This window comes from Mizuhopecten yessoensis, unplaced genomic scaffold (assembly GCF_002113885.1).
Source record: "Mizuhopecten yessoensis strain PY_sf001 unplaced genomic scaffold, ASM211388v2 scaffold6277, whole genome shotgun sequence".
NCBI classification, from domain to species: domain Eukaryota; kingdom Metazoa; phylum Mollusca; class Bivalvia; order Pectinida; family Pectinidae; genus Mizuhopecten; species Mizuhopecten yessoensis.
The window spans coordinates 219,770-241,664 of record NW_018406469.1 but is presented as its reverse complement, the minus strand read 5'-3'; the positions used below and the strand labels follow the sequence as shown (position 1 = coordinate 241,664).

Sequence of the window (21,895 nt, the reverse complement as noted above, 5' to 3'; positions counted from 1 at the left end):
ACAATGTACTGACGTGACCACTTGTACAATTATGTCATCTTACATGGTCCCTCAGTTACTGTATAATCATGGTCCCTCAGTTACTGTATAATCATGGTCCCTCAGTTACTGTATAATCATGGTCCCTCAGTTACTGTATAATCATGGTCCTTCAGTTACTGTATAATGATGGTCCCTCAGTTACTGTATAATGATGGTCCCTCAGTTACTGTATAATCATGGTCCCTCAGGTACTGTATAATCATGATCCCTCAGTTACTGTATAATGATTGTCCCCCAGTTACTGTATAATGCTGGTCCCTCAGTTACTGTCTAATGATGGAAGGGTGGAATCTCAGTTGTATGTTTCCCAGCCAATCTCACCTATATATATATAGGTAGATAACAAGTATGTATACTGCATTAGCGGCCCACAGCAGGGTTACATAATTACAAAGGTGTGAGAGAACTACATCATTATCTAAGTTCGACTGGCTGGGTACATCTCACTTACAGGTAGCTCATCCACCACTGAAGACACAATTGAACTCTTCCAATTCAAAGGTTGGAATACTTCATTTATGAAATTTCAGGGGTGAATGAGTTAAACAAGCTAACCTAGGTCTTTATTTTTAAGATAGAGACATGTAAATCTTTCAGAGTTGTACTTTGTGAGAAACCAGATAACATTCTGGGTACACAAGTCAAGTTCACTTCAAGCCTGTTCCAATTCACCCAAGCTCACTAACCAAACTCACTATGAGCCCATCTTTACCTTGACAGAGACATAGTAGCTCTTTTAGAAGAAGTCTGCATGTTGTTGTACAGGCTCCCATGGTGTGAGGTGTTTGTTAACACACTAAACCCAGAGGCTGTGATCTCTGTGCATCCCTCTGATAGTAAGTCTGCACATCTGGTCCAACCTGCACCAATATTTACCAAGCAGCCCTGACCTGCTGTTTCTCTACCCAATAGATAAACACTATAAGAATGTTTTAAGTGGGAAGTGATGACTGATGCCCAGACAGGGTAAACAATTAGGAGGAGGATTACTATAGATTGGGGCCTGATGGTGACCTCATCTGTAATCATACACAATAGGTTAGGTCACTTTCACTTGTTATTCTAATTTCAATCACAATTATACAATTTTGTTCCAATTACCTTATAATATACCCACTGTTAGAAAGGGGTGTGTGATAAGTTAATGGAATGGCAACAGGAATTTGTGATTGAGGTGAGGTCACCCTCAGGCTTTGATGTTTAATACACATCAGTCCTCAGGGGGTCAATCAGTGGACCAACACAGGTCAGTCTGACCACAAAGGGAGGTCACCTGATGACTATCCTTATCATATTCTGGGTAATGTATTGTAAACATTGATACCACTTACAGAATGTGACTTTGAAGTGACATTTAGCGGTTCCCCACAACTTTTAAAAGACTGTCAAACTTGATCAAATTGGATATAAACAGTAAACAAACAAAAAAGTGGTTAAAAGTTTGTACCCAGAAACTTATCTGGCAGCTTCACATACTAACAGTGGGAAGTGTTCCCCTTTTTTAAGACCACTTTTAACATAACTGTGGTGTTGGATGTTCTTACTCTCGTCATTAGGACAAATGCTGTTTTCCCTGCTATTCTGTGCTACATGGTATAATTGGGTCACAGGTTGACGTTAACGTTAGTTACCCTAACTATGGATCTACTCCCCGATACATCTTACTGACATATATGTATCTCTTTTCAAAAGTGTTCCAAATTATAGACGTGCAGATATTTCTAAAATTCAGACTTAACTTAATGTTAAAATTTGAAAGGCACAAGAAATATGTATCCATTGATATCGTACACCAAAGTAAGAACTTTATAGCCTTATAAGAACTTATGAGGAAAACCTAATTTGGTAAATTTGAGCTGTGTGACGTCACGGTTATTTCCTATACAAGGTATGAGGCCAAGGATGCATATCAGATTTCTTCCTGTTACAGAAATTCTTTATGAGAATACCAGTATAAACAGGAAGAAGATATGCATGGTTAACAAACAGTGAATGGTTAAAATATAGACCACATCAGTTATAAAGGTATTTTAGGATTTTATCCAGAAACTTGTGTAATGTCCAGAAATTTTATTTTCTAGCACAATGCCTAATTGTTGTGTTGGCCTGATATACATGTACAACATCCAGAAATGTCTTGTTAGTCAGTACATTGTCCAGAAGGATTTTGGTACAGGATAAATTTGAATGAGCATAACCTGGTGTACATGATAGAGCTAACCTAGTTAATACACATCTCTATTGATTGATGAATAAACGTGAACCATTCAGGAAATATAAAGGAAGAAAAACAGATGTTTTAAGGTATCCTGTGTTATAAAGTGTGATAATGAACCTGACTGCTGAGGAAGCAGCATTCCTGTACACTGCCGGGTTGATGTTGGGGAAATCTTTGGTTTCTTTTGACATGCAGTACAGTACTGATATAAAGGCTATATATATATATAGGTTAATAAGTCATAACATGGCAACAGTTAAAACCACTTCTCAATAAATAGGATATAATGGTCTTGGATGAAAATCAGAGTTGTTCCTTAATATCTTTTCGGTTTAATTGGACACACATGTAATGATGTATCTTTAATCAGCTGAATTTCCTTCAGCACAGTTTTGGTTAATTGAAACACTGTGAGTTAGCAAAGAAATAAAAATGGTTTGATGGTATTTCAAAAGGAGAGATACATAACTGAAGCCAGGGAAAAACAAAAGTGTGTCTTCAGAAAGCAAATGAAACTGTTTTTTGTAGCAGTACTTGAGAAATATACCTGAATGTATGTTATACCAAATTAATTTCATAATGAGTTTCATCCTGCTCTTTGAGTTGTCTGCCATGAGATAAAAAAACCACCACCAAGTCTCAGAAAGGCTTGTAGAAATGTTGTTATGTAAAAATAGCATGTCATAGTCTCATCAGTTCTGCTGAGTATCTATCAAACTTGATGTACATTAATTTGTTTTATCAGACACAGACATGTATGCGTGTGTATGAGTGCGTGTGTAGTGACTGCATAGACTAGCCCACTGTGATAAAATGCTCAATGAAATTAGAGTCTGCAGTCAGACACAGGTCCCAACACATGTATTGTCTATTTCAGCTTTCCTAGATTCTAGGCAATCAATCTCATAATAAAAGCACAATTTATTTCCAGAACTTCGGGGCATGCTTTTACTTTTATAAATGCGTCATTCCTGCAATCTGGTTGTTGAATTTTACTTCTTTCTTATGTTCTGACATTTAATGAAGAAACACTGATTATGTCATACTCTGACAAAATAAGGTTGTATACTAACTTAATGTGACATGGAGACTTAAGGCTACATGCTACTTTATTGTGACATACACTTTACAAAACAAGAGTTCCATGCTAATAAACAGGTTAATCATTTTTTTTGTTAATTAAATCATAGCACCATTTTAAAGTGATATGATTGTGTAATGTTGATATCGTCCAAGTATTTCTGATAATATTGATCAATAAAAAATCATATAAGGGAGATAACTCTAAATGTAAATCATAAATACGTGTATAATGTGTAATATAGCATAAAATCAAAACTGAGTAAATTCACATGTTGAAATCTGATTAGCTTATAATATTGTCAGAAGTATCACATATTTACTTAGATATGATTATTTTATTAGAAATATTGAATATGATTCATGATTGTGAGATGTTTAGACTATTAATTCTATACACTCGGTGAAACACATTTAAAATATCTGTACTACGTCTAAAGCTGCTCTCTATCAGTGCATGGCTTGTTGAAACTAAAACTGTTTTTGAAAGTAATGCATTAGACTTCTTCTCTCTACAGCTACTATAAGTTTAATGTATATTGTGTGTTCACTGAAACTGCTATTTATATGATACAAGCTGGATGCTGAATTATCAATCTTGGAATTTTGTAATGAAATATTGTTGTATTGAGATCAGCTATTGCTGTAGGGTACATCTTCAAAGGATCACTTTGATAGTCGTTTTGTAGACATACAGAGGAATTTGAGATGAGTACCCTTTTAGCAAATATTTTAATAAAAAATAGCAAAAAATCATTCTTCTGTCATGAACAACAGGTTTTGGTAGAAGGCTGCTGTGTTTTGAGATGCTTTGGCAGAGGAATGTTTTGAGGTTTTGCCGATGCTGTCTATATAGATTGAGAGAGATAAGATAGCCCCTTTTCTAGATCTGGTCCAAACCTACAGGTGATTTGACTGACAGTGGGGTGTAAATGGAGCGAAGACTTCATTGGTTTTGGCAAACAAGAAATAAAAACATGTTATCAGAAGACAGCTTCAAGTCTAAGAGGTCTGTTAAGTGGCTGTGAAGTCTGTGTTTAACTGTACAAGTGAACGAAGTAAAATAAAACACCCAGTTTGAGATATATCCAGACAAAATTATAGTTGACTGGCCACTATATATGTTGTTTAACTCGGAACTAATGTATCATACTTTGAGATTTAGAAATGTGTTGACAGAATTTTTGTTATGACTGGCCACTGTATATTGTTTTCCTTGGGGCTAATGGAGAACATGTCTGTGTTCATGCGTAAGAATACATTTGGGTTAATATCACATATATAAAGAGTTCTTACTGGAGAAACCTATAGGTAGTGGTACAGGTATATATTGAGCTTAGCTGTACTGTAGCCATTAGTCCAGAAACTTAAACATTAATATATAAGTACCAGGCACATCAGTATATATTCATGTTAATGTACAAGTAAAAATACATTTATGTATACTTAATGATTTTTAAAGTACACTTATATACATATTGTTAGTGTACCTGTAGTCCTGGTTGACCCAGACTGTCATTTTGCTTTGAGTGTCCTTTAAACCCAATGAACCACGATCTTTAACCCATGCTCTTTAACCAATGACCCACATGTAAATGCTGACCTGTACATGTTGTGTTCCTTTGAATGTCCCCTAGCCCTCAATGAATGCTGACCTTGAGCATTCTCTTTCTTGGAGTATCCTCTAACCCAGAGTTACGTAAGACATTGGACATTCCTCTGACCTGAGTGCCCTCTTTTGACCCTCTTTGACCTCAAGTGTCCTTTATCAGATCCAATTTGAGGAGTAGGATATATATATTATAAGGAAAAAATATATATATATATGTATGGTTTAACCGCCATTTAAAACAAATAGTTAAAAACACTGATTAACTGGATTCTTACAATAAATTTGTCTAAACAGTGTTTGGTATGTTAGGTATGCCTTTTACATTTGTTTTTGTTTCAAGGTCAGAGAGTTGTTAATTTGACAAAGATCTGCCAATTTGAGTGTGTCAATGACAGAGCTATACAAAATGAAGAAGGTCTGTTTGATTTGATTGCAGGTACTGATTAGTATTGTAATTAACCCTTTCACCACTGTAGACCATAATGGACACATCCATATCAATGCATGGTAGAGTTTACTTAAGTTACATAGGGGTGAATGTTGATGATAATAGCATGTAAAAGAATATAGACTGACTCAGATGGGTCCAGTCTCATGTCAATGGCTGTCTTTTAGACCGTAATGAGAGAATAAAGTATTACTGTTGGACATTGGAATCATTTATGCATAAGTAATCTGAAGATTAAGCTGTTTGTCATCAAACCCATGTTAGTGATCTCCTTCCTGAACTATCTAAAAACTAAGTATCCCTCTCTCTGCACATGTGATGATGGCATAGGAACATCTGTCCTTCCACACACCAGTGTCAGCCTCCTCAAATGTCCTATAATCCTTAACAATTGGGTAATACAAGTGAGTCCTTGACCTTGTACTGTTATACACTGTAACAAAGGACAGTGCCAGCTGTGTCTATTACAGTGTTGTGTGCACATGTTATACTCTTAACTCATTCACCACTGAAGACATATTTGAACTCTTCCAATTCAAAGGCTGGATTAGTTCATTATGAAATTTCAGGGGTGAATGAGTTAGGCATGTTTAAGAACACTATAGTATAATGTATTTAGTAGTTGTGTTATTTTATTGTTACCCTGTAATTACATGGAGCTTTATTGTCTATAATATGGATATTCAATTATTGAGCCGAGATTTTCATTTGAACTAATAGGTAATTATGTTGCTCATTTATTATAGGACACTTCATTTACATTTTCAGTGTTATGTGTATGTTACTAAAACCCTTGAACATATTTAGATTTGTTATAAGTTTTGATTACACAGGGTTGTGCATTTCTGGGCAAAATACCCAGCATTTACTGATTATCAGGTGAACTGCTCAAAGGGGAGTAGCCCTGTATGCCTCTTGTATAAATAATTGAACAGCCTAAGGACCTGTAGGCATCTTAAGCTTGTATGCAGATGAACAGTGATATGCTATATTGCCCTCTTGTATGTAGGGAAACGGCCTTAAGAAGCCATTTAGGCCTCTTGTATGTAGGGGAACAGCCTTAGGCCTAACTCTTCTATATCAGAGAACAGCCTTTAAGGCCCTTAGGCCTCTTGTATGGAGAGGAATAGCATTTAAGCCCTTTAGGCCTCTTGTATGTAGGACAACAGCCTTAAGAAGACCTTTAGGCCTCTTGTATGTAGGGGAGCAGCTTTAGGCCCTTAGGCTTCTTGTATGCAGATGAACAGCCATAAGCCCTGCAGTAAGCCCTGTTGGCTTTTCATATGCAGGGAAACGGACCATTTAGTCCTGCAGGCCTTTGGTGCGCAGGTAAGCAGCCTTAGTCCTTATAGGCTTCCTGTAATGCATAAGTTATAATCCAGAAGATTTTCATTTTGTTAAACTACAGGTATTAATACTCCATATAAACAGGGTTATTTTGTTTTTTAAGGATTTATGTTGTTTGTGGTTTCCCAAATTCAACAGTAATAAAATCTAATCAAGAAACACATTAATCAGACCCAAAAATTTCAAAATTGCAAATTGAAAACTGAGGTTTGTGAAGAAATAGGCTTTGTGAAGTAACATTGTATGAAATATTAGCTGTATTACTGAGTATTACGGTAGGTCTATTAGGCTATTGTTGTCTATGTAACTTATAGCTCCACTATTATAATCAGCAGAACTGTTTCTGTCTGTTAGGTATTGAACACCAAACCAATACCACGTTGAGTGGCCATTATGTTTATCCTCTTGTGTATCCTTGACACAATAAGAATCCTTGCTATGCTACAGAGGAGAGAGTCAGTAAACACTGGACAGGCTTTATAGGGACGTTTATAGGATCTGCCATCCTGAGGGATCAATGACACTCCAGGCCAGCACCAACGGTCAGATTGATGATCGAGGGGAGAGGTAGGCAAACACCATCAGAGAGGGAGGGTAAACACTGATCTAATGATCGTCATTCCGGTACTGTCAGTCTCCAAGATTATCATTATCAGAGTGCTGTACACAAGGTCAATATTAGCAGGCACCAGGAAGGAGGCTATCCAGTCTGTTGATAGTAACACCAACACTTAGTCTCTAAATCAGGGACAGGGAGTTGTACACAGAATACATCTAGTATATGTCGATAGTGATAGTAACAATGGTAGCACTAACAATCTCAGTCTCTAAATCAGGGGCAGGGAGTTGTACACAGAATACATCTAGTATATGTCCATAGCGATAGTAAAAATAGTAGCACTAACAATCTCAGTCTCTAAATCAGGGGCAGGGAGATGTACACAGAAAGCTGTATAGTATATATGTCCATATTGATAGTAACAATGGTAGCACTAACAATCTCAGTCTCTAAATTAGGGGCAGGGAGATGTACACAGAAAGCTGTGTAGTATATATGTCCATATTGATAGTAACAATAGTAGCACTAACAATCTCAGTCTCTAAATCAGGGGCAGGGAGATGTACACAGAAAGCTGTGTAGTATATCTATCTATCTATACTCCACTAGAGACCAATAGTAGTGCCAACCTTTTCAATCTCTTAATTATAGAAATGCCAACATTCACAGTCTCTTAATCAAGGGCAGAGATTTGTACACAGAACGCTATCTAGTAGATGTCCATAGCGATAGTAACGAAAGTAACACCAACACTCTCAGTATCCAAGGAGTAGTAAGCCCAATACCAAACAAATCTCAGAAAGTTTTATTATGGGAAAAATTGCATGTGGAAGGCTGCCCAGTTTATGTTCATATTATAAGTAACAAAACTATGGTACCATTATCCGATATTGCCACTGAAGTGATATAACCCTGCATGGCAACGCCATGCCATCATTCTGTGAAGGTTTCATCATCAGAAATTTGTATTCAAAGGCTGCCCAGTCTGACCATTGTGGCAGTATACCATAACCCCAACACTTTTGGTCTCCAAGGGGCAGATAATCTTACACAGAAGGCTGCCCACTATATTGATGGTGTTGCTAGGCATTTGTTGACCATCAACATGGAGCCAGCTGGTCACTGGAGAGCTATAACACATCCAGGAGCCTCTGGACGTTGACCAGCCATGGTCATCAGAGCTCTGGACGTTGACCAGCCATGGTCATCAGAGCTAGGATCTATACCAATAACATCCATTGTGGAGCTAGTGGTTAGGAACTCTGCTGACATCTTGGTCAATATCGATGGCATAAAGAGTTGTTGTCAGGCTGAATTGCTACTGATGACCAAAGCTCTCTATTCAAATATTTATTCAATCTGGTCTAATTTTATAGTATAATTGTTGATGGGGGACATTTGTCCTTTTGGGCCATTACAAATATCGCCTCACTGATCTGATCCATTGGTCACAACTACAGCCGTGACGAGGACAAATGAGTTCACATTATAGCCGGAGCTTTTTTTTACTCCATTGTGTGACTGTTCAGAACTGTACTGTATTTTTGGCTGCAGGGTATGATCTTTATTGATTGTTGGAGAGTGATTGTAGCCCCAGTTACATTGCTTTGTTTCCGGGGCGATCAGGCTGTCACTGTTCTTCCTTACAATTGCCTCAAGGCTATTTTAGCCGCTCACTCAGTGGAAACGGAAAAATATTTTTCTCTTGATCAGGCATTAAATCCTATAATGATAGTGAAAAAAACATTTGTACAGTGGCTAGTTTTACTTACCAGGCTCTCCAGGTCAACCTTGAATGACCTTGAAATAAAATGAGCTTAAGGCCCTCTTTCTTTCCAGTTTGACTATCACCGTGTTTCATCACTTGTACTTACTCAGTCAAGCGGACACCTTAATCTTTATGTGGCACCTAGCTCTGTACAGCTTATTGAACGCATGTGTCCATGTGTATTGAAATAACATACATTTTAATGAAACATTGTAGACAAAGTAGCGTCACAGCTTTCTGGAAATATAAGTAAAGGTTTTAATAGGTGACAACATGTGAATGTCACCCGGCGTAAAACTGCGATGTTAGATGTAAACTCCCATGTAAATACCAGTGTAAATGTTAGACAGTACCGGTGGGGTTTAAATGGTTTTTGAGTGTTGACAGGTTAACATGTCAGCTGTGTCCTAGATTTGATCAATGCTCATTCATGTATATTGATAGTTAGAGACGCTATATGTGTAATATACACTCGGTATATTTCGTCACCGCTACACCTGTACAGTAAGACATAAGTTGTCTGTAAAGTAGACCTTAAACGAATTATATAGTTACAGCCATAAATATTAACTAGTGAAAAACAAATATAACTTTTTTGTGTTTATGTCTCAGGTTCCCTTTCTTCTCCATTCTAGTCTGGGCCGTGTGTACATGAGGACATTTTGAATTGGGATTGTTACCTGGTATCAGATATATTGGTTTACACCTGTATATATCACCTGTGTGTTATCTGAATACACAGGAATGTGAACTAGGTGTCATTTACTGTCACAAATAACTTACATGCACCAACGTAACCCATCACAGATTACATGTGTAACGTAATGCTGATTTGATATGTATCTGACATAGATGTTCAAAAAAGACAGAGGTTTTGTCTTGGTCTTTTTTTTTATTTTTCTAAAGTAAAATGCCATTATGAATTCCTGTTACTGTGAAGCAATAGGAAAGGCAGAATAGGATTCAAACCCAGGACCACTAGTAGCTGAGTTCATTGGTCAGCCCTGTCCTGCTGTACGATGATAATGATATAAATATTGACTGCAAAACAAACACAACTGATTCAAGATATCCTCTGATTATCCTTAGTATTGTAATGGTATGATACACTCTTTATGCAGATGTTAGGTTTAGATTTTTTTTTACTGCATTTACATATGAAAATTATGACACATGAAATTGCGACCAGCAAATGTCCATGTTCCATGCCTGTACAAGGAATATTTGAGGTGACTAAACATGCATGTCAATGAAGTTTACATGCATAAGGATTCAGTCTTCAGTAATGTATTGTTTGCATTGTATATGCTTGTGAATACAATACAATGAAGACACAATGGGATCGACAATATGACTTTGTGTTGGCTGTGTAAGGATAATGACAGGAAAAAACGACAGCCGAATGTATAATAACCACCCTACTGTAATCTAACTGGGTATCTCACTGTCTCTGATTCACCAGCTATAATTTATTGCTGTTTTAACTTTTAAGTGCTCCGTCATGAATCATGCTTTAATGTCACTCCAATCCTACCTACAGATAGAGATGTACGAGTTACCTCCCCTCCATTAGACCTGTCTATGAATATGTACAGCCAATAATAAAATGTAAATGTATTTGTAAGGGCTTGTTTTGAAGATATTAGAATGTCTGAGGTCAGGCCAGTATTGTAATAGAACTATTAAGCACTGTAAGGATATATATACAGCACTTAGTATTTATGATTTCAGAAATTATGGGATAGCTATAGCTATGTTACCATTATCTTAGATCTGTGTAAATGTTTTAGGATGACTTTTAACATGTTTGAAGCAACACTAAAATGCATCTATTTATTTCTATAACAGACTCCTTCAACTGTGGTCATTGAAATTTCTTCCCTTGAATGAAATACAATTTAAAGCTCTGAACTAAAACATATTTCATAAGATGTAAATATTTATTCTGTAGAAACACAAGCTTTCATAATTTAGTAGATGTTTGGAAGCTCAAGTCTTTGTTAGCATTTATCTCAAATAAATATGTATGTTATCAAGACAGTTAAACATCCCTATAATGGTAAAATTCTAATGGAATAAAAAGTCATTGAAAAGTTCTAACTTATCACACATTAATGTGTTTGTAATGAAGTACACAGGCTTGGAATGGATCCAAAAAGCAAATCTACGCTGCCACTTTGATTAGCACACTTTTATTAGAGATGGGTCTTTCTATAGCATCATGCATTGCAATTATTTCTGACTTGCTACAGTAGAACTTAACTTACAGTAACACTGGGGTTTACAAAGTGTGCCTCATGTTATAAATATTAACGCAATGTGGTCCTGGATCATGTCTGATTAGAAGACTTTTGGTGCAGTTTATTCACATTTCATTATTCTAATGTCTATGATAATGTGATCCTTAGATGAAGTTGGTTTTTGAGGTATATTCTTATTACAGAGATTTTACGGTAATTTGCTCCTTCAGTGAATGGAAATTAATATTATATTCCTTATTTTAGAAGGGTACATTAATCTGATCAAGGAGATTTACAGTAATTGATTTTAAATAATGTTTTATTGATTATGAAACAAAGGGATGAGGCATTAAACATATATACTTCATCATTTCATTTTAAAGTTACAAAACGTTATAGAGTTTAGAAGATTTACGGTACTTTGGTCCTAATTTTAGAAGGTTTACAGCTATATGGTTCTTGAGCTAAGCATGCTATACATTATCAGGAAGCAGAAAATGATATTGGCATGTTGATGCTCCGGGTCCTGGCAGTGAATAAGATAGATGGAAATATGGATATTTATATCTCCAAACTCTATCACTTTGTTCTAATTTAAAGAATTGAGGAGTTGGGGGGATATAGGGGGGGGGGGGGATATAATTATAAGAAAATATTGATGACGATAGTATATACATCTCTGATGATTCATGGTAGCTGCTGGTCTGTTAAACTTCTCTCTGATAGTCTGTTCCTATTACCTGATGTATGGCCCAGGGCCTTTGATGGTTGATCAACAAATATGTTAGATATACACATGAATTGTTTTATTTTATCAAACTAAAAAGTGAAATAAGTGTAGATGTTGTTTGTGTAGCTGTGTGATGGATGTTGTGTGGGGATGGGTAGATATAAAGCTGTGGTGAAGCCTGTTGGCATTGGATCAGAACCGTCACAGTACTGCTACCCAGTACTGACAGTTCACCCCTCACCTTCCCGCCAGTCCCGTGCACCTCCACCGCCGTACACCCCTCTATGTAGACCCACCAGGAACTCCACCAGGAACCAGCACTCTGTCCGATTGGTGATGTGATTGTTGTTTTACAAAACAGTCTACCTGCTGTGCCGAGCCCAATGGCAACAGCAGATGTTAAGGTCTCTGAAACTACTACTGTTTAGTCATAAATAGGTAGAAATGTGTATGCAGCATCATACGTATGTGTAGGATACCCATGACTGTGTGTCATTATCCAGCTAGACTTGGAGATTTATACAGTGTGTATAATACTAGTCAGGAAGTAACACTCATAGTCCAAGCATTTGTGGGATATTGTTTTCCTGTGTTGGTGTTTATAAATCTGATGTACTGAGTAAAGAGAGGGGGGAGGATTTCCTGAGGTTTAAAGTCTCAGGGAGGGCAGAGACATCTAAACCTGTGACTCTACCAGCCAGGACAGAAGGCCCCTACTACTTCTCTATAGAAAACAGATGTGGTACCACTTCTCTGTGTAAACTTTAACTCAGACAGGACTGGTTACAGTCACATGTACAAGTCCTTCTGGTGGTGCTAACAACTTCACTTAGGATATTATTTACAACACATCGCTCAAGTGTTATTTTCAAAACTGCATGTACTCGAATGCAGGGATTCAGGATGAATTATTTTGGATGATTGTGCCATTTTGTATCAGGTTTTGAACTTTAGAAGTGGATTTTACGTGCAATTGGTGAACGGCTGCCACTCAAGGTCAGATCCAGTGTTACAACGACACTATGCCGGAGATCGAAAACTTCCACCGAAAGCACAGCATACGTAAGTTTGATACCTGTTCTAGTTGCGTGTTAGTGTTACATAACCGTAAAAAAATGTCTTGTCTAGGTTAGATGCTTTCTATTCAGTTTTTCTATTTAGAGAAGACGACAACTTAGAGAGTTTAGATCATCAGTGAATTTTTGCTAGAGAAGACGACAACTTCCGTGGTTCAGATGATCAGTGTTGTGTTGCTTAGTGTGTTTCTGTATAAATAGGTGTGAGGTTGTTGTGGTAATGTACTATACGATGATTTTGTTTGTCTAAAGGCTGCTGTGGTACAGGATAGAATGATGCACTGAATAAAAGAATCTTTCCCTTCAACGAGGATATGACTGAGAAATCTCAATCTGATCAGTGATATTCTTGATTGTGTATCCAGAGGCTTCCTTCAAGCAGAGGGTTAGACATTAAAGATTCTTACCCCGAGGGTTAAGATTTCTCTGGTATATAAACCCTCACCACAGGAGGTGATTCTTTTTCTCCCATCCTTTCAAAACTAGTTTGACATCAATGCCTATCAGCATTTGTAATCTGTTTTAATGATCTTGATATTTGCATGTGAACTTTCCTGTCAAAAACTGATTATGACATCATTCTGTTTGATCCTGTGACATAGGATAGTACAATACAGGGGTGTCAATCAGATTTCAGGTTGGGTGTATCCGACATGAAGTAGGCAATTAATTTCAGGCTGTTTGTATAGGAAACAATGTAGGTGGTTAATTTTAGTATATTTCAAAATACTGCATTACTATTTGCACATTCTGTACAGGCTGGGGGTATATTAGTAAAACAACATAGATAATGACTCGCATGATTTGAGGCTAATATAGGAATTAGGTGTTTTTTTGTAGGCTTTTATCACTAACTATACCAGGAAAAGTAAAGGGCATGTGAGCTTTTCAGGCAGTCTGGGCCTCTTGTTATATGGTACATTATGGTATATAGACACAGACTATAGGTGTTAAATGTAGGATCTATCTGTAGCCTGTGGAAAGTATGCTGACACACAGAAATAATTACAGTAAAAAAACCCAACACAATCTCAGGTTATCAGCTGAAAATAATAATCACTTGTACATGTACAATGGTCACGATTGTTATCAGGTTCCTGTATTAATAGAACTCAATTCAGAGATCTGAAGCTTGATCATGTTTTATGTTTTATCCATAGACAATTACCTGTTGGTTATTGTATCACTACTGTTTGGCAGCTACAGCACTGCCTTCTACTCCTCTGTCTTATACTTCCCTTAAATACATCAATGTTCACCACATTACAAATTAATGTTAGATCTGTATTTACCAGATAACACTTGTAGGGGAAAAAGACTTGTAATACTGACTTCTGACTACCATCCTATATAGATAGTAAAAGGGTAAATATTGTAGCTACCACTGGCTAGGAGCTGTCTGCACAAAGGAAACCTTTGGTATACATGTTATCCGGGTAAATGCTGAAGCTACCACTGCCTAGGAATTGTCTACTTAGGGGAAAACATGTGTAGTTATTAGGGTTAATATTGTAACTATAACCACTGGCTAGGAACTGTTTACACAGGGAAACCAATGTGTGTGGTGTCATCAGGGTAAATGGTGAAGCTAACACTGGCTAGGAACTGTCTACACTTGAAAACATGTGTGTGTGGTGGCATTAGGGTAAATGTTGAAGCTATCACTAGCTAGGAACTGTCTACACAGGGAAACCCATGTGTGTGGTGTCATCAGGGTAAATGGTGTAGCTAACACTGGCTAGGAACTGTCTACGATCCAAAATACATGTGTGTGGTGTCATCAGGGTAAATGTTGTGGCTAACACTGGCTAGGAACTGTCTACACAGGCTAACCCATTTGTGTGGTGTCATCAGGGTAAATTGTGTAGCTAACACTGACTTAAGGAACTGTCTACACTGAAAAACCATCAGTGATGTCATAAGGGTAAATATTGTAGCTTTATAGTAACCACTGACTAGGAACTGTTAACCCATGGAAATGTATTATCAGGGTGATGGGGTACAATAATGTGATAGACAATTACAAGGAGCTTTAATTTCTAAACAGGATCTCCCTTACAGTTAAATTCTATTACCTTAGACCCATTGGTCAATCAGTACACTATGGGCAGTCTATATGGCTAGGAGCTTTCTCCACAGAGAAACCCGGATGCAGAGGTGATTAGGTATACTACTTAGGCTGTCAATGGCTAGAAACTATCTACATAAGAAAATTCTGATGTGTATAACAAGTCTATGGTAGTTACCACTTGGCAGGAACTGACAACACAGGAAATCCTGGTGTGGGTTGTTTTCAGAGTTACTTAGAACTGTACATTTCAAACAAACTATAAGTTATCAGACTGATGTGAGCAGGCCTTTGGCTTCTTTTGACCATGAGGATGTGTTGAGATGTGGTAATTGTTATCAGTAGAGGTGAAGACCTGGTGTTATTATACAATATCACAGCTGCCCGTCAGTGCCAACTACTTCCTGCTCTCAGCTGTTGAGTGACACTTTACTGCTGGGGATTTGATGGATTCCATTCATTAGAAATAAATTCCCAATTCAGTTTTTCTTTAATCGAAGTCCGTCAGTTTTTGACCCAGGAATCCTTTAGATGGGGAGATAACCGAAAACCCCCCAGATAATTCCTCATTGTAGCATTGAAGGAATTTTCGAAATGTTAACAGTTTTGATTCCTATGTCAAGTAACAAATGTCATTAAATCAAACTGAATCTTTCATGTGTTTTTTTTATCTGGAACTTTGATGGAAATGATAATTCCAAACACATCGTTGTGGCCTATCCTACCATATGCATGTTCACAATGTCAAGGCACTTAATTGGTTCATTATAATCATGCATAGTTTGGCTGGCCTGTACATATAGTTTGTCGAAATAAACCATTCATGTGCAACACTTGTCACTCTCCAAAAGCCTACATGCATTACAAAGTGAGCAATGTATGACAGGTCCCTGACAAGTTAACTTCCAAAATGAGGGTTTATATGTTTATTTAATCGTTATCACATATATTCTAGTTAAAATGGCAAAATGGGACCACTGGCTGCAGCATCCAGAAAATATTAAACTATCTATTCACTGTTTGTTCGGCATCCTGTGACAATTGTTTGCACTTGTAAATCAAATAACAGGCTAACGTATTTAGTTAAATTATATAGGTCACGTTGTCCTAATATGGTAGTATCATGGAATATAACTCAGAATTAGAAAATGTCTCGAAAATAATGGCTGAATCAAACTTCGTTAAATATTTTTTCCCAACATGTTCTCACCCTTTCACATATATTCCACCATGATACAAACGTGTTATTTCTAAATGAAATATTATCACACTTATGTTGATCTGTAAACATATTTTTGTAACGGTCATCCGAATGATCTGTGTAGGTGTTAAAGGGTATAGGTTCGTCAGTTCTAGCTGGACATTATCCACTGTAATATGATTGGCAGATTACAAAGTCCAGTCAGTGTACATTCTGTGGGCTTAGAGAACAAGTAAATACCGCATTATGATCCCCTTACACATGAATGCAACTCAGCCAGCTCATTTCCTGAATGGAACTAAATAGGCCAACAATTTATTGACGGATGTCGCCACTTACTATACTAAGAAATGAAATACATTTTTATTATTCTAAAGTCCTTATGATAAACATTCGCGACAATATTTCCTTATGTGATGTAAACTGATGGATGTTATGCCATTTGTGGTGTATTGAGGTTGGTAACAACAGTATACCTAGGAACAGCACAATGACATCAGTCCAGTTCATCAAAGGCTACAGAAAAAGTAGGTACAGAACTAGCTTCTAACCCTCTGATAGGTATGGAGCGGAGTAGGCACTCTCTCTCTCTCTTGTCTGAGGTACTAGTTACCACCGAGTCCAGTTTTAAATTGTGGAGATTTTCTCAGATTTTAAACAAGGATGATGAAGGAGGAAGTAAAACCGTCTGGTGCGGGACAATGTGAGAATATTAATCCTATGTGTAAATTTAATATTACGTATCAAACTGGAAACAAACTTTGTTTTAATAATGGTTGTCATTAATTAAATAGGCTGATACATATGTACCATTTAATTACCATATAATTATATATAAACACCATACATCTGATGTATCTGTATACAATACAGGTTTATAGCTTTAGGGATTAATTGAGACCATTTTGCAGATAAATTCAGACAATAACGCTTGAAACTTTCTGGTATTTTGATCTCTAAATTTTATTCACACATCATGTCTTATAATTACTAAAAATTAATATTTTTTATCTTCTTTTCAAAATAAATTGTATACTCTTTTGGAAAATCAACTTTTCAGAATGGATAGTGTATCAAACTGTACCATCGTCTCTTCTTAATTAACAGTTAATTGTTTTGACAAATCAGTGTTGCACTTACCTTGATCAATAGTGCTCCAACTATAAGTCAATGACATGGATTATATAGGAAGTGGAACTTGACCGGGTCAGATTAACATTGTTACAATTGTCGATCATTTATTTCACCTTGATTGTTTGATTGATTGATTAAAGATGGTTAAATGTTCCTGTTCCATTTATAACCAAGTCTAGGACAGTCTGTGACCTGAATAATACCCTCTATACAGTTTTTCAATTCATTCAAATTTTATGAATACAGTATGTTCAAAACCAAATGTTGACTTTTCAGTCATTATTATATAAAAGTGATATTGTTTGTAATGTACATTTGGCCAAAATGGTCAGCCCTGATTTCATCATCTTACCAACTGAAACAATAGGTAGGTCTGCTTGACTAAAAGACTGATATATGGAACTTGACCAGTTGGTAAGCCATCCATCTGCTCCGAGCTTATATTGGTCACTACTGGTAGGCTTGGAAGTTTCTATTTAGTCAACTATGGGAGGTAACTCTTGTTACCTTACAGTAATTGCTGGCTGTACTGGGTGCATTTAGACTTCAACAGAATTATTTTAAAATGTACATTTCTTCATTTAGATATTCAGTCCATGAAACATGGAATTAATTAGTCAGTATTTCATTTCTGTGACTAGGTTTTAAATAATGACTGGAGTAGTTCAGTATAAGTAGCTGATTGTATTCAGACGCATGGTAACAAGCTATAGGATATGGTGTTCCATGTGTTCGTGTAGAAACCACATACATGTACACTGTAGAGGGGTTATTGAGGTAACATAAATTGTAATATACCAGAGCTAAATAGATAGATGAATGGCATGCATACCTCATTGCCATTAACAGGTAGATTGAACAGGTGTTCTCAGGTAGATTGATAGGTGTGCTGACTTCTTACTAAGGGCACCTGAGTACAGGTATTATAATACCTGTATCAGTGGAGGTGGTGACCTGTTCTGGTCTGTACATCTCAATCTGTCTGTCTGACAAATGTACCGGTATGATCTTGTATCACACTGATGGCCAGACATTGGTAGCCCATAGCTACCTGTTCGATTAAGAATGATGTAGGAGTCAGTTTAAACTAGTTATAGTGTGAAGGTCATCATTTTGGTGTCATCATAAATTAACATGAAATAATACATTCTTTAGAGTCTTGATTTACAGATAACTGTCACCATATACCAAGCATAATATTACTGTAAAAAGTCAGGGGTTGGAAATATTTCAATTGTGGGAAAAGAAATTGTGTTAAGGAGAAAAAAAAGAGGGCGCCATGGAAAAATGATTGTCAAAAATGAGTTAGAATGATAAACAAGGGGCAGTATGTATGCCGACAACTCCGAACAGGTATTCATTTATTTTTCATTTTTTTATTCTGTATATAAGATTATCATTATTTACTTTACAGCATACAAACTATAGATAAAAAGGTGTTTACCCTTTTTTTAAATATTTTTTTATGCTGTGTATACAAGAATTCCCTTCAAGATTTTTTTTTAAAAGGTCACCAACTGTGAATGTTTTTGGAGGAAGACTTGACTGAAAGTGTATTGCCCACAGTTGTAGAAGGCTGTGCTTTCAGGGAGTCACGAGGATAAATCACGGAAGTTATGTCTGTTTTATAGGTGTGTGACAGGCCCGTTTGGGAAACAATGTCGTAACAAAGACATACATCATACCATGTCAATAAACCTGTCAGTCAGGGCCACGCTTCAACCTTAATACCAACTTATAAACATTTATCAATTAAAACCCTAACAACAGAGCATCTTACTTTGGTTAGATACACAAAGCCAATCCAGTGTCATAAATAGCACGGCTCATTTGTAGCTGTAAATCAAGCACATGATTATGATGTCTTGGCGATATTGATTTTTGTTTTCAAGAAGTCAATTATTTCTTATCCTAAAGCAATCTAGCTGTAGTACCCTTTTTCTGAATAAGGTGTCTTGTTTTATCGTTAAATGGATTTCATATTGCTTGAAAGATGTGTATCTCAAAAAACTCTGAAATGGAAACGCCTTCAGACAAGAATGTCTCCCCACAGGTTTAAGTCAAATACCTTTGATTACCATCTCATTCAAATTGCGGAGGTAAATCTGATAAAAACAAAAAAGGTTCAATTAATTAATTGTAAATCTGACACTGAGACCTCCTGTCACAGTTTGAGTGATTTTCTACAAAGGACCATTTTCCATATTGGGTGATGTTGTGGGTAGACACCTTGTAAAGGTATGTGACCAAGCCTAACCTAGCTGTAGGCCTAAGGTCTGTTATGTGGTATGCTGGCTATCAATGAATTGTTCACAAATAATATAAACACACAAGTCATGGTGAACTCATATGTACAAAATGCTTTACAGTCATAAAAAGTCAATTATATTTCAATGCCTTTTGATGTTTTATTTTCATATTGTAATTTATTTAAACCTTGATAATGGTAATTGAATAATGTTGAATGTATGTAAACTTAAAAAAAAATATGAAAGCTTCAATGTTTTCCTGTTAAACAGATCATACCTCCATTTAGAAATAAATCGTTGTAATTTGACTAGTTTACATTACACACATATATAGCATTACCTAACTGTATCTAGTAATAAATAATGATCATATATGTCTACAAGTATACACACACCTGACAGGTGAGTTGTGTATTGTATGATCCACAGTTATGATTTACCTGTATATACATACATTTTACCTGTGTATACCTGGTAGTGTGTGTAGTATATACAAGGTGACGCTTCACTAATTTGTATAGTCTACACCCAGCCTGGTCTTCCCTTAGGCTACACAGTGGACTCACTCAGTAGTGTGTTGTGACCTAGATCACGAGGCCAGTCTACCTCTCTGTGGGGGACAGCTAGCTGTAGTAGTGTGTATACTCTCTCTACATTGGTGCTGTGTACAGAAAGAGGGGGAACATTTGAACGTGGTGCCTGACTTGTACACACCTTGGGTTAGGATAGTCTTATCACACATGTCCTGTCTATACAGAGGAAAGTACCCAGGATTACTGTGAGTGTCTAACCACTGGATATATAGCCGCTACACATGACTGTCACTGCTCACATGGCTCTTTGTGACACCAGGCAGCTGTAGTGTACCGTTCCACACATCTCCGACTAAAAACCATGGCTCTGGCCTCACCCGGAGAGCTACCCCGCCTTAATCTCAGCAGGTCATCCTCACTTCGAAGGTCAAAGCGCAAGCAAACCGGCTTTGGGAGCAGTAAGTGTTTATGTATAAATCATGTTGTTTATATTGTCAAGCCAAATGTTAGTGTGTAATTTGTTGGATTGGGAAGTTGTTGATGTTTTATGATTGGAGGTGAGGATTGAAAAGTCAATGATGACAGAGTAGTGTCATTTTATATGAAATGTTTCAGCACCAATTTTGTGTGTGTAGAATTGTTGATTTTGGTGACAGATAGTTCTCACAAGAGCTAGAGTACAGTAGTGATTGTGTGTGGATGTTTGTTACCAATGTAAACAGCCAGTAGAGTTATATCTGTCAGGAGCTATTAAGTCATCTGGTGGACAGGTGTGACAGAGACTCGGTGTAGATATATATGATATATACAGGTTTGATTTAGGCTATTTGGGATTACCTCAGCATTATAGATAAAAAAAGACTTGACTGTATTAACTCACCATTAGACATGCAGAACTCGGGGTTACCTCATTAACAGAAATATCAGATAACGTAGGCTAAACAAAAAATATTTGTTGTTTCCGGTAATCCTACATTTTCATTTTTTGTGTCTACCCTATTTTTTTTAAGACAATTTCAAAGAAGCACTGTTAAAATCAAGATCACTTTCCTATATATTTACCATATAAACTTATATGTTAAGATAGAATTTGTTACCTACATGCCCTTAAATTTTCCAATGTGTTACAGGAAACGTTTATTTTGTTTTCTGGCCTAAAGGGTTGCCTATATTTAAATGAAATAGAGCCAGCTATATGGCAGAATTTTGGGTCAGGCAATGTCACTTTAATATACTATTGTGTATGTCTCTAGTCATCTCGAGATCACCTGCAGCTGCGGTATTGTTAGGAGCTAGTAAAGCTAGTCTGGATTCATCTTGTGTAATAGCTAGGTCAAGTTAACATACCTAATAAACACTATCAAGTTTCTCTGCATGCAAATTATTTGAAGTGAATACTTTATGAATGAAAGATGGGAAGAAAAAAACAATGTTGTAGTGTTTGGTGATGTAGAGTTTGTGGATACAGCAGTGATGTCTGGCAGCGGGGTATACCCGGCCAGTATCACAGCACCGAGTGTTAGCACATGGTTTATGTCGATCCCCACCTCGTATGTTTATCCTCGCTGTAAACATTCCCCCCCCCCCCCC

The 21,895-nt window shown here is 36.8% G+C and overlaps 1 protein-coding gene across 4 annotated transcripts in view; it reads left to right on the top strand.

Moving 5' to 3' along the window:
• Positions 1-21,895, top strand: part of LOC110451884 (SLIT-ROBO Rho GTPase-activating protein 1-like) — a 118,591-nt gene that overhangs the window by 15,174 nt on the left and 81,522 nt on the right. The window contains exon 1 of one of the 4 annotated variants that reach the window (XM_021500110.1): positions 12,197-13,106. The exons of 1 other annotated variant lie outside the window; for it this stretch is intronic. In XM_021500110.1, coding sequence (XP_021355785.1) covers positions 13,067-13,106 — 40 coding nt within the window. In that variant the 5' untranslated portion in view covers positions 12,197-13,066. Of the gene's footprint in view, positions 1-12,196; positions 13,107-16,793; positions 16,917-20,360; positions 20,764-21,895 lie in introns of those variants that run through there. 2 more of the 4 variants (XM_021500107.1, XM_021500106.1) reach the window with 2 other exon arrangements.